This window comes from Myotis lucifugus, unplaced genomic scaffold (assembly GCF_000147115.1).
Source record: "Myotis lucifugus unplaced genomic scaffold, Myoluc2.0 scaffold_90, whole genome shotgun sequence".
Lineage (NCBI taxonomy): Eukaryota > Metazoa > Chordata > Mammalia > Chiroptera > Vespertilionidae > Myotis > Myotis lucifugus.
In genome coordinates, this window is record NW_005871138.1 from 2,424,005 (window position 1) to 2,438,406 (window position 14,402).

A 14,402-nucleotide genomic window follows, 5' to 3' on the forward strand; every position below is an offset into this window, starting at 1 on the left:
CCTCTTCTTATAAGGACATCAATCCCTAATCTAACCCTAACTACCTCCCCAAACCCCATGTCCAAATACTATCACATCGGGGTTAGGACTTCAGCATATGGATTTTAGGAGAACACAGTCAGCCCATCACACCTGCTAGGTAACATCTCCCTACCCCAGCAGTAACCAGGCTATGAGTTGGCTTTGAATTACTCTTTAGAGTTGTGCTGCCCCAAATGACAGCCAGTAGCCACATTCACATTTAAATTACAATTAATTAAAATTAAACAACACAAATAATTCAATTCCTCAGTTGCACTAGCCACAGTTCAATGCTCGACAGCCACATGTGGCTAATGGCTACATACGGGACAGTGCAGATGTAGAACATCACCATCATCACAGAAAGGCTTACAGGAAGGGCTGCCTTAGTGAGCTGTTTACTAAACACCCTCAGAACTAACTCAGGCTCCCCAGCTGTTTTCATTGATCATCTCCTGTGGCTTTTGCAGATGGGGGCGACCAAATCAAACTTGTTATATAACCAGAAAAAAAGACCATTCATTTAACCTCTGTACGTCCTAAATCCAAAAGACTTCAGCTCGAGCAGGAGGCAGCAAGCCTGCACACACGAAGGTGACAGGAAGGTGACCACCAGGGAGGAGGTGTTGCCCGGCGCAAGAGTGCTGACATGTCAGAAAACCTCACCCACGTCATCGTGTGCAGAAGAGTTGCTGATTCACACCAGGAAACCGGACCTCAGTCCAGGAACCCTCGGGATGCCAAGCCTGGCTCCTGTCTTGACCGACATAGTGAGACCAGACAGACGTAGCCTGCTCAGAACTGGCTGGGCCGGGACAGCCTGAAATTTACGGCTGCCAAGAAGAAATAGGGAAATAATCTACTTCACCAGGAGGCCACTGGGTTCCAAGGCAGCTCTAACCACACCCACCATTCAAGCCCTCCGGGACATGCCAGAGGTGAGGACCAAAAGGGGCGAGCTATCTGGCTTCCCAAGTCACCACTTGGGAAGTAATTTTCTCCTTCCATTCCTGGTCTCATGAACTGTGGTTAAGAAAACATGGCCCTGGCTGGGTAGGTATGTTGGTCAGAGCATTTTCCTGATACGCCAAGGTTGTGGGTTCAATACACAGTCATGGCACATACAAGAATCCACCAATGAATGCATAAATAAGTGGAAAATGAATTGTCCTCTCTCGCTCCCTCTCTTTCTCTCTCTCTCTCTCTCTCTCTCTCTCTCTCTCTCTCTCTCTCTCCCCCTCCCTCCCTCTCCCCCCCTCTCCCCCCCTCTTTCTCTCCCCCCTTCAAAAAATCAATTTTAAAAATTGGAAAAAAATGGAACCACATTGTAAGATAGAGGCATAAGACCAGTCCTATATATGTTCAATCAGTTGCCAATATTGTAAAAGAATGAGATTTTACATTAAAATATAGTCTTGAGGATTACCTTGAAAAATGGGAAGATTTGGCCTCTCTGGGGCTCCTTCTAGGGTAACACTGGTTCCCCAACTCTGATGGGCTGGGATTCTCCAGTTTGCCATGGCCCCCATCCTCCCCTGTAACATCAGACCTCCTCACTTCTCTCTTTTATTTAGAAGAATACCATCCCAGAGCAGGTTCAATCCATAGAACTGTAGAATCATTTTAAAAAGAATAAAAATTTGTTTCTGGTTTAAGATGTAAATATTTATTCACAGTTTGCCATTTGTTTTTTGTTTCATTTGATTGTTTTTGTTGTTCTGACTTTACTTCTGGTGTTCTTTGCCATGCCAAAAAAATAAAAATCTATAGTCTGTCAATCTTTTCATTGATGACTTTTGGATTTCTGAGTCATGGCTGGAAAAGGCTTTTCCACTCTAAGGTTATAAAAATTTTGCTCATTCTCTTTCTAGTACTTTTATGATTTACTTTTGACACTTAAACTGTTGATCCATTTGGATTACTTTCTGGTGTACAGTAATAGGAGTGGGTCTATTTTTCATCCCAGATGGCCAACAAATTATTCCAACTCCATTCACTGAATATTCCACCTTTCCCCACTGATTTAGATGCCATCTACCCCATTTTCTAAATTCCCTGATATGTTTGTCTCTTTCAGAATTATATTCTCCTGTTAGTCAAGCAGTCTGTTCATACATTAGAACCATACTGTTCTGGTTATTGTAGCTTTATCATAGGTTTGGATGTTGGTTTGCCTTGCCTCTCATCACTCCTCTTTGACATCGTTTTCCAAGTCTAATCTCCTAGTTCACAGAAAAGGTAACACAAATTGTCAAATATCTGAAAAGACAATCAGCTTTGTAGCACACTTACTAATTAGTGTTACACTGAGATGCTGTTTTTCATGCATCAGATTGGCAAAAACTCCAATAATGAGATGATGGGGTTGATGAAGCAGGCACATTCAGACAATGCTGGTGGGTGTTTAAATCGGTAGACTCCATATGGAGGTCACCTGGAGCTATCTACCAAATTTAATATGGACTTTCCCTTGACCCTGAACTCCACTTCTGGAAATTTGCCTTTCAGATATAATTGCAGAAAACAAAATGATATATAGATAGAGTTATTCATAGACACATTGGTGGTAATTGCAAAAGACTGGAAACACCCAGCAAGGAACTGGTTAAATCATTTATAGCACATCACTCAATGGAATAATAGGCATCTGTGAAAGGAATGACTTAGAAAGTTCTCCAAAGTATACAGCTGAACGAAGAAAGCTAAGTGTAGAAGAGTGGGTATAGTATGTTACCTATGAAAATAAGAAGACACCCAAGTGTTTCTGCCATAATCTGAAGTCTTCCTGAAAGGCCGTGCATTGGGCGAAATTGTGCACTAAAATAAAGGGGCTTATGAGTAAAAGTAGGCTTGGGCAGACTGCTGAAAACAATGCAACATTATAACCAGGGCATTAGCAAAAGCAATACAGTCCCAATAAAAATAACAGAACAGTGAAAAAAAATCTATAATAATAAAAGCGTAATATGCTAATTAGACAGGATGTCCTTCCAGACGACCTTCTGGACAAGGCTGTGGTGGTGGGGGCCGAGGCAGAGGCCCCTGGCTGCAGGGGGTGGGGGAGGGGGGGTTGGGGGCTGAGGCAGAGGCAGCCAAGGCGGCGATGGTGGGGGCCCTTGCATGAATTTTGTGCATCGGGCTTCTAATAAGTAAATAAAAAATACATAGTGAAGTGTTACATTACACAGAAGACTTTGCTTTAAAAAGGAGCTGAAGGTATCTTAATGGAAGGGGGTTCAAGGACAATGGAGGTGCTGAATGATGGAAACAAGGGCGAAATGTATGAAGATCGGGGGGAACTGCAAAGTAAGTTCTTCAAACACAGAGCACATGGCCACACTGAGGTCAGAGGAAGAACACAGGGCACCAGGAACAGAACAGAATTCCTCCAAGGTTGGTTTGCTTTCCTGTGTTGTGCATTTTGCAGTCACTGTATGGACTGAAAAACACGCGAATGAACCAGTGCAGCATTACTTCTACTTCTGGTCGAGACTGATTCTGGGGACTGCCTTTACCCTCTCCCATGAAATAATTTAAAACTAGATTTCCAAGACATTGGGCATCAGAAAATCAAAGACAGTGATGCATAAAAGAAGGGAAATGAGTGTTGAGCCCTATGACTGCCCCAATGTGGAAATTCCCTAGGGAGGGGACCCAGGTGGTACCAGAGGCCTCTGAATTGAGGAGATGGAGCTGCCAGTCCAAGGAGGCCAAAGTGGAGAGAATTAGCTGAGCAGAGTGCCAGAAAAAAGGGAGCGGTACTGAGAGAGACATTTCCCTTGAGAGTCAACCTGAGTACTGATCAGCACATACCTGCAAGGAAATTACTCAAGGCTGGAAGAGAACCACCGCCAAAGAGTAGAACAATCCTCAGAGCTCATAATAAAGTCTCAAATGTGTATTGCTCTTTTCTCTGACCACAGTTACATAAAACTGAGAGTTCAGTTCCCATTCCCACCAGCCAGAGTGGAAACCTCATAATTCACGGAGCATTGGGTAGAATACTCAGGCTCCCTCACTAGTGGGAAAGACTGGTTAGGTCGAGAGAGCTGTAGACCAAATCCTGCTCTGGTCTCCCTAACAAAGCTTAAAGCAAGACCTGAAAAACTCAAATTATTTCCATGTAACTTAACTGCATCCCAGAACAAAGCTCAAGAATATTTACAGAAATATAAAAATGTCCAGCACCCAACAAGGTAAAATTCACAATGTCTGGCATCCAATCAAAACTTACCAGGCATGCAAAGAATCAAGAAAATATGACCTATAGGAGAAAAATCAATGAAAACGAACCCAGAAATGACACAGATAGAATTAGTAGCTAAGCAAATTAAAACAGTTAATATAACTATATTCTGTTTGTTCAAGGAGCCAGAGGAATGACTGGACAGACATGGAAGGTATTTTTTAAAAGACCCAAATCAAACTTGTAGAGGTTAGAACAGCCGTGGGCAAACTACGGCCCGCGGGCCAGATCCGGCCCGTTTGAAATGAATAAAACTAAAAAAAAAAAAAAAGACCGTACCCTTTTATGTAATGATGTTTACTTTGAATTTATATTAGTTCACACAAACACTCCATCCATGCTTTTGTTCCGGCCCTCCGGTCCAGTTTAAGAACCCATTGTGGCCCTCGAGTCAAAAAGTTTGCCCACCCCTGGGTTAGAACTATGTCTGAGATGAAAACTGCCCAGGGTGTAATTAACATCAGAGCAGATACAGCAGAAGAAAAAATTAGTGAACTTGAAGACATGAGGGTATGTGTGGGGGGAATATTTGAAGAAATAATAGCTGAAAAATTTCCAAATATGATGAAAACTATAAACTTACAGATCTAAGAAGCTCAATGAAGCCCAAACCCTACAGTCATGAAGAAGACTACCCCAAGGCACATGAAAATTAAACTGCTTAAAACCAGTGATAAGGGAGAAATCTTAAAAGCAACTGAATCAATCCACCTTCAGAATTATACTGGTATCATTACCTTATTTATGACTCACATATGAGTTATTATAATAGGAACATGCAATATAATAGATTGTGTACATGTTTGCTTCTATTTGCCAAAGGACATTCTGGATGGATTCACGGAACCTGGTTCAAGTGCTGAACCGCTTGGGGTTTGGGAACTGAGTGGATGTGGGATGAAGGTGGGAAAGCGATTTCTGTAGCTGTGTAACTAGGCAAATGTATAACCTTGTTCAAAACACATATAAAAGAAGAGTAACTTTAAATGTATCTTTTTCTTTCTTATTACAAAAGGAAAATATATCAGCAGGAGGGGAAGTAGGGAGTGATGACTAATGGGCATGGGGTTTCCTTTTGGGTAATGAATAGGTTGTGGCATTAGACAGTGGTGATGGTTGCATAGCTTTATAAGTATAGCAAAACCACTGACTTGTACACTTTAAAAGAATGAATGTTATGGTATGTGAATTGTATCTCATAAAAAAATTAACAAAAATACAGAAAAAAGGAATACATACATGTTCACCATGAAAAAATTAGAGCATCAAAGAATTTTAACATAGCCTGGCCAGCGTGGCTCCGTGGTTGAGCATTGACCTATGAACTAGGAGGTCACGGTTCGATTCCCAGTCAGCGCACATGCTGGGTTGTGAGCTGGTCCTCAGTGGGGGGCGTGTAGGAGGCAGACAATCAATGATTCTCTCTCATCATTGATGTTTCTATCTCTCTCTCCCTCTCCCTTCCTCTCTGAAATTAATAAAAATATATTAAAAAATAATTTTAACATAGGAAGAAGCCTAAAGATCATTGCAGCCAGGCCTTCCCTGTGAGTGCAGAACATTTGTTTGGTGAGAGGGTCCCTGTTTCAAATCTACCTGGGAAAATCGACTACTGAATTCCATTCTTGGAGAGACACAGGCACGTCATTCTGCAGGAGCTCTGAAAGTCCTACAGCAAAGACATCTATTCAACTTTGAGCCACACACTATTTACCTAATGTACTTGATGGATTTGACCATGACCTTCTCTGACCTCTTTATTTTTTCAGTGAGCATGAGGGCTGTGAAACACAGATCATGATAGTTCAGTGACTTGTCCAAGGTCACACAGATTTTGGATGCTAGAGATGGTGCTAGATTTCATAAATCTGACACAAACTGGCTTTGGAAGTCTCAGGCTGAGTTCACTAGGCTTATAAATCCTTTCACTGGCCTTGTAATTTTCCTACACGTCCTTGAATCCCATACTTCTGCATTGTTCCTGAATGGCTCACTTTGGGTTCTGAGCTTCAGCACTCATGTTCCCTGGTTTTTGGTAAATACAAAAGGGATTTCCATTGAAGAGGGCTACCAACATGTGTAAGTCCCTCTAAAATGAGGAGTGTATGCTGAGGTGATGATTCAACAGTCTCAGGTTTCGACTCCTCTTTTCTCTGACCACAGCTACTTACAACTGAGAGTTCAGGGAAGAGAAGTGAATATGGGAAGAACACAGACCATCAGACATGAAATGAGAATAACAATAAAATAATAACGGTAATATCTGTAGAGTACTTAGTTTATGGCAGGTGGTGTTCTTAATCCTTCACAACCATTAACTCATTTAATTATTCACCATCCCATGCATTAGTACCCCCATTTTATAGGGGGAAAACTGAGGTAATAATAATGTGGCTCAATGTCACATTGCATAACTGGGAAGTTAACTCAGTCTGACTTGAGAGTTACTGCTTTTAACTACCATGTTACGAAAGGAGTAATAAAAAGGACAGCCAGGCTTTATGGCCTCATCTGATGTGCCCAAGAATCATTCCATTTAGTCCTCCTGGCAGCCCCATTAGGCCAACTCTCCTGCTATGATGCCAATGCCACAGATGAGGACACTGAGGCACAGAGAAGTCAAGAGCCTCACCCAAGAGCCATGGTGTGTGGGACAGAGCAGGACTGACTACAGCCAGGTCCAGAGCTCTTAACCTCTTACAACACACTCTCAAAATGGCTTTTTTCTTCTCTTTTTAATCTTTGTGGTCATTTCTGCGAACAGCAGTGTTTTAGCAGGAGAAGCCAAAAAGAAACAACAACAAAAATCAAACCCATAAGAAATACATTTCAGCTATAAAAACCCTTGGGTGAACTTTAAAAAAGAAAATAAACAATCATGCAAAGGCTGGGCGAATGTTGTGAACTTTTCTCCTTTACGTTTATTGTACATTCGGTGGAGAGGCAGTGTTATCCAAACAGACACAGATCTCAAACCAGGGCCTTGAGGGGTGATGGCTCTGCGGAAGTTTCTGAGATTTGGTATAAGACCGAGGGATAGGCCTTGGGCTTACCTAATGCTTGCCTTGTAACTATACATACGCCTCTCTGCTGCAGTGCCTCAGTTTACTCATCTGTAAAATGATGGGGTGGTCCTTATTTAGGTTCTTTTGCTTCTACAAAATTATAATTTCAATTCTTAGAAAAGAAAGACCCATTGCAGCTTCTAAACATGGACTAATTTCACTCCAAGTCAGTGCTTTCAGGCCTAAAACCCCGTTCTCAGCCTCCCTCTTCATTCCCTCAACCACGGTCTTCCATTCTGAAATGCGCACAGAGTAGTTGGAGAGTTTATTTCTCCTCTGGAGCAACTTAAAAAAAAAAGTTAATAGGAAGCACATGGGCATGGTGTGTGAGCGTTCTGTGTGTTTGTGTTTGAAAAAAATACTTCAGGAGGAATATGTCAGGCTTGCAAAATGCCTGGGCTGTCTCAAGAGCGGTTTATGGCCATTAGCATTAGACTGAAGGCACTTAATTGGGACAAAGTCCAGCTGCTGCCGTAGCCTTTCTGGCATCTTGGCCATAAGGAAGATTAAGAAAATAACCTGGATTATTCTCATGGTGGGGCAGGTGAGAAAGAGCAAGAGGTCTTTTTTCCATTTGTGAGGGGTTGGCGGGGATGGTGGTGGTGGTGGGGTGGGGTGTAGGCCAGGCTAACCCATGGAGAATCATCTCCTAGATTACAGTGGTCGGCAAACTGCGGCTTGCGAGCCACATGTGGCTCTTTGGCCCCTTGAGTGTGGCTCTTCCACAAAATACTGACTTCTGCGCATGGGCCATGAAGTTTCAATCGCACTGTACATGCGCGCCCGCACATGGTATTTTATGAAAGAGCCACACTCAAGGGGCCAAAGAGCCACATGTGGCTCACGAGCCGCAGTTTGCCGACCACTGTCCTAGAAGAATCTCCAAGAGTTGGAGGGCAGGATAGTGTGGTGGTTATCCTCCTGGGCTCTGGAGTGCAACCGCCTGGCTTCAAATCCCACCACCACAGCCATGTGACCTTGGCCAAGTTACTTTACCATTTTGTAGCTCAGTATCTCCACCTGTAAAATGGGGATCATGACAGAACCTATGTCAGCGGCCTATTGGGAAGATGCAGGGGAAAGGCGAATATGCAGAGCTTAGGAGTCCCGAAGGAGTCCTGGAAATAACACTAGGAGGATCAGCATGGGCTCCAGACTTCTAGAAACCCGCGTCTGAATCCCAGCTCGGAACACGTTTGGCTCTGTGATCTCAGGCAAGTCACCTCTCCTCTCTGAGCCTCATTTTCATCATCTGTAGAGCAGAGCTGATGGTGCCCACCTCCCATGGTTGCTGTAAGGACCAGAGAGGAAATAACATTATTCTTCATATCCTGGTCCCGGGAAGTGCCTGCTTCACCTTCCAAGCTCATTTCCCTTACTCACTCTACCAAGATTCACGAGTCTGCTTTGGAGTCCCTCAACAATGAGAGCCTTTTCCTACCTCAGGGCCTTTGCTGTCCCCTCTTCCCGGGCTGTCCTGTCTCCAGCTGCTCACATGGTTGGATCTTTTTCATCACTCAGGTCTCCCTCACCACCTGAGTAACATCCATTACCATTCACCAACTCATTGCCCATCACACTGCCCTGCTTTTGTCTTTTACAAGCTTTACCAATATTTGTAGCCACCGATTTATTTGTTAATTGATTATTGCCTGTCCCTCTCCTTGAGAGAATTGTCTTTGTTGACTGCTGTACCCCCAGGGTGCCAGGCATACAGCTGGTGCTCAATAGAGAATAAATGATGAGTGGATGGGGAGCCATGCCTACATAACTTAACTCATTACACAGCGGGTTGGGGAGGGGCTACTAGAATGGGGGAGGGTGGACTGTGTTTGCTATTCAACCTCTGCAGCCTTAGATGCCCAAGGCAGTAAGTTCTGTTGCTATTGGCAGAGCTAGAAAAAAAACTGGCTTGAGATTGGCCCAAATGCAAGTTCAAGTTCAGTGTCTTCACAAACCTTTATTATTGGGATCGGTACCACAATTCACTCTGCACTTAGAGAGAAGGTCCCAGCAGCTTGTACCCTTCAAGGGAACTCAGAAAGGCCACTGTGGGATGACAGAGGTGACAACAGAGGAAGAGGAGACAGGGCAGTACCATGACGAAAAGCATGGGCTTTGGACTTGGGATTCTACCAGGCCGCCAAGAGACCCGATTCAGTCTGTTTTCCGTTGCATTTGTAGATCAGTCATTCCCTCTATGCCTCAGTTTCCTCTCCTGGAAAATGGGAACAATACCAGCACCAATGCTTTGGAATGTCATGAAGACTGTATCAGATGATCCAGCAACATCAGGTGGCATGTGGTGTCTGGCCAATGTCAGCTGATGGTGTCACCAGCCGTCTGCTGCAGACTTTTACAAGGAAGTATTCCAGTGCTGGGCATCAGTGCTCAGTGCCCTGTTTCTCTTACATACCCCTATGATTACTTGCTGAATTTTCACCAGGATTTTACCTAAAAGGCTGCCCTTGACATCCATTTTAAAGAATGTTAAGTGACAATATGTGCAAAGAGTTTTTAAAGAGAAAAGTACAATCACTCATTAGCACACCACCTTGTCATTACCTCTTCAGGTTCGCACATAACTTTTCAGACCCTTGGTGGTCATTTTCACCAGCTTTCACGAAAGAAAAAACACGGGGATGAAGATCTCCAAAATTACTGCCACCAGCCCTCTGTCCCATGCATCAGCCCTAACATGCTCCCAATGGAGGACTGGAGAAGAGAAGGGGCCCATAGGGGGTAAAAGAGTGGAGGTGGACTCAGGAGAATCTAGTAGGCCAGTTTCTTGGCCTATCTGAGGAGGGAGTTATGCACTGGAGTTCTTTCTTCCCCTCCGAAGGCCACCTATGGGGATGCAGCCTTGAACCTCCAGCTGAAATAGTTACTTTACTTGCCTGGCCACTCTTCCCACCACCCAGCACTTCCCTGAGTGTGCAGTGAACGTCCTGTCTATCACACTTAAAATCAAAGCCAAAAGCCCTCCAGGCCTGTGTGATTCAGCTCTGCCTTCTCTCCAACACTCTCTCCTCCTACGTCCCCGACTCTGCTCCAGCCTTGCTGGTCTTAGTTCTGTGTCTCAAATATGTCAAGACAGTTCCCTCCATACAGCGTTTGCACTGACTTTTCCCTCTGCCTGGAATGCTCTTCCCCTAGGTCTGCACAGCTGGCTCCACTCACCCTTTGGGTCTTTGTCCAACAAAGAGCCTTTCCTGATGATTCTACCTAAAGTTACATATCCAATGCCTCTTGACTGCCCCACAACTGCTCATCACTCCCTATCCAAACAACACACTTATTTGCTTCATTGCACTCAACTCCTCCCAAATTAGTCGGTTTATTTGTTGCTTTGTTTAGTATCAGTTTCTATAAGGGCAATCTCATATCTTCTGTCCACCACTGTAACTCCATTACTTGAGATAGATCCTGGCACATAGTAGGTACTCAAATCTGCTGAATAAATGAATGAATGACACCCAACTCAGGCAATGCCTTGGAGAGGGCAGGGAGGGGCCGCAGCGCCACACTGACCGTGCATCTGGTAGGTGTACGGGCTCTGTCCGGTGGGTGGGGTGCTGAAGCTGGAGCCATAGCTGAGGAATCCACTCTGGCCGGGGGAATGGTTCAAGCTGTCTTCTGTCTTGATGCCTTGGAAGGAGGAAGAAGAAGCACCAGGGACACATGAATAGGATGCTCCCTTGTCACCCACAGAAGAGCTACTGAGTCAAGACAGCGTGCAAGTTTATCAGCTTCCAAACCAGGAGTTGCAAACTATTGGCTTGTGAACCAAAGTTAGTCTACAGACGTATTTTGCTAAGTGTGCATATTTTTTAAGGAAAATATGAAATTGTTTTTGTTTAAAAATCAGGAGGATTTCACCCAAAAATCTGGACTTATGCTTTCTCTTGAGCAATGGGCTGATGCTATGCCTGTATTCCATGTGACAACAAGCTACCTAGAGGCTTCCAGATTGTGTATCCCGGGTCACCACGGGTCCTGTACTGTCTCCGAGACACGGAGGCTGGTTTTAAGGTGCTTTATTTTGCACTTGTGATCAGGTTCCTGCTTCCTGCCTGGCTCTGAAGGAGGTGAGTTTACAACCCCCTACTCCATGGAGCAGCACCCTGTATGGTTTAAAGTTCATCAGGAGTTTAGGTGAAGGTGTTAAATGAACCATTCTTCCTCTATAATGATGATTCCACTTAACCCTAAGACACATTCTCTGTTGTTTTTTTGTTTTGTTTTGTTTTGTTTTGGACGGGGGGGCGGGGGGGAAGGCAGGAGGTGATGCCTATCCAAAGGCCACAGTTACAAATCTTCCTTCTGTTTTGGCCAAACTCTGACATCTTCTCCAAACTCCAGGCTCCAATGCCATGAGCAACTGGCTGGAGAAGGGATTGCATCAAGGGAGGGGGGCTAATCCACTATCAAAAGCCCAGATATTGTATTTTCATTGAAAATGTAATACACTTTGATTATCTTTGTCTATCTTATAGGTGTAAAATAGTACTTTGATACGATTTAAATGTGTGTTTTTAAAAGATCATTTCTAGTTCTGGGGATGGTTTTGTAATTGTGGCTTCCCTCCTTCTCACCCATTCACTCCCATAAATGAAGAGAATGCTTAGAGGGGTAAAATGATTCCTTGGTGACCAGGACTAGCTTTCTCTTTAAGAAATAACATACTGATACTTGCCAGCAGGTTGTCAGGAGATTAAAGGAAGGGGAAAGAATAAACATATCAGGCTCTGAATGAGGTACTTAGCAACACACATCTCTTTCATTCTCACAACACTCCCACAGAACAGGCAGTATTGCTTTCCCCATTCTAAAGATGTGGAAACTGAGGTTCAGAAAGCCAGGCTACTCAACGGGGTCTCACAATTGGCCAATAATTCTTAAGTCAAGGTTTTCCCTTCCTTCTCTTGCTGCATCTCAATAATGGGTGTGAAAGGATTTTATGCAATAGATGGTATAGGACTTCAGGAGCAATCATGGAGACAGTAACAAGCAGTATCATAGGCACTTCCTTTTGCTCAGTCTGCTAAGAAGGTTAATGGTGTATAGGGTACCTGGAGTCAAATCTAAATTCCTTGGAGGGCTCCAAGGTCCTACATGGACTCTGCTCACCACTCTGACCTTTGCTTGCTCCATGTTCCCTCGCTCACTCTTCTCAAACTATGTGTTCATTTGTTTTAGTGGCCAAATGGAAATCCAAAGTATGAATATTACTGTTTATTCAGCCAGTCCCCTGATGATGGACTTTAGGTGGATTCTAATTTCTTTACTATCACTGCCTGTGACAGATGGACATGCCTCCTCACGCAGTGTTAGAATGCTTGTCTAGCTTGGATATGAGAAGTGGAATTGCTGAGTCCAAGAGCATGTACATTTTTCATTTTAAATAGATACAGAAAAAACTGCAAGAATATGTTCATTCGTTCATTCATTCATTCATTCATTCATTCCTTCCTTCCTTCCTTCCACAAACATGCAAACATTCATTCCACAAACACACACCAGGGTTGCAAACTATGGCCCATGGGCCAAATGTGACTTTCTGCCTGTTTTTGTAAACTAAGTTCTATTGAAACACAGACATATCCATTCACTTGCGTATTATCTGGCACTTTCAAGCTACAATGGTAGAGTTCAGTAGTTTTAATACTGTAGGGCCTGCAAAGCCAAAATTCACTGTCAGGCTTTTTTACAGAAAAAGTTTGCTGGCCCCCATGGCACACAAAGAAACGATAAACAGAGGAATGATAAACATCCATTCTAGGGCTGTGAGTATCTCTTAGAAGAAAGGGACAGAACCTCCCTTTACATTTTATTTTTTTTTATTTTTTATTTTTTTAAATATATTTTATTGATTTTTTACAGAGAGGAAGGGAGAAAGATAGAGAGTTAGAAACATCAATGAGAGAGAAACATCGATCAGCTGCCTCCTGCACACCTCCTACTGGGGATGTGCCTGCAACCAAGGTACATGCCCTTGACCGGAATCGAACCTGGGACCCTTGAGTCCGCAGGCCGACGCTCTATCCACTGAGCCAAACCGGTTTCGGCTACATTTTATTTTTTAAGTTGGATGGTCAGTTTATATGGGTATCTGTAGTGTTATTCTTTATGCTTTTACATATGTCCTTAAATGTTGCATAATCAACCGAGAAAAATACTCAATACTCCTAATCTCCTTGCCTCTAGCTTATTCAATTGTGTTATTTTCCTGCAACTACTTAAATAAAGGTATTAATGCTAGCTGCCAAGGAGCATAAGAAAAGTTTCCTAACACGATTCAACAAGGTTTCTCCAGACAGTGAGCAAACACTGCTTGCTCAGGCACAGGCATATGTGAAGGGCAATGGCTTTTCATCCCACCCGTCATTATTCAGTGACAAGGACATTCCAGGTGTACACAGCAGCCTGGCTCCTACTGCGCTGATTGAGCATTTTCCGTGGGCCAGGCCTTACGAGCTAAGCCCTTCGTGTAGGTCAGGGGTTGGCAAACTAGGGTCCATGGGCCAAATCTGGCCCACTGCCTGCTTGTGTCAATAAAATTTTATTGGAACACACACTCATTACATACTGTCCGTCTGCTTTCACGCTCCAGTGGCAGAGTTGAGTAGTTGTGACCAAGACTGTGTAGGCCACAAAGCCGAAACTATTCACTATCCGGCCCTTGACAGAAAAAAGTAGCCGGGCCCCTATGCAGATGATCTCATTGCATCTTCACCGCAGCCACAAGGAGGCCAGACTTGGTTTGGCTCCACTGTATGAACGAGGAAACTCACCCTGGGTCTCAGGACCAGCAAGGGGCAGCGGTGGGGTGTGAGCCCAGGACGTGTGTGCTCTTACCACCTATGCTGTGCTGTCAGAGAACAGACCCTCTGAAAGTAACCGAAACCATACAATGACTTTGAACCAAATTAATTTCCCCCTGATGCCATGTTTTGTCTGGTAACAGGAGTGGGTTTCTCTTTTATGCTGAAAAATAATATGGCTTCATTTTTCTTGGCTGTCGGCCAGGCGGGTAACTTATGTATGACTGTATCACAGGTCTTCTAGCA

The 14,402-nt window shown here is 43.9% G+C and overlaps 1 protein-coding gene across 1 annotated transcript in view; it reads right to left on the reverse strand.

Annotated features, from left to right (window-relative positions):
- EYA2 (EYA transcriptional coactivator and phosphatase 2) overlaps positions 1 to 14,402 on the reverse strand; it is a 209,550-nt gene that overhangs the window by 105,787 nt on the left and 89,361 nt on the right. Inside the window, exon 5 of the mRNA XM_014458065.2 lies at positions 10,864 to 10,980. Coding sequence (XP_014313551.1) covers positions 10,864 to 10,980 — 117 coding nt within the window. The remainder of the gene's footprint in view (positions 1 to 10,863; positions 10,981 to 14,402) is intronic.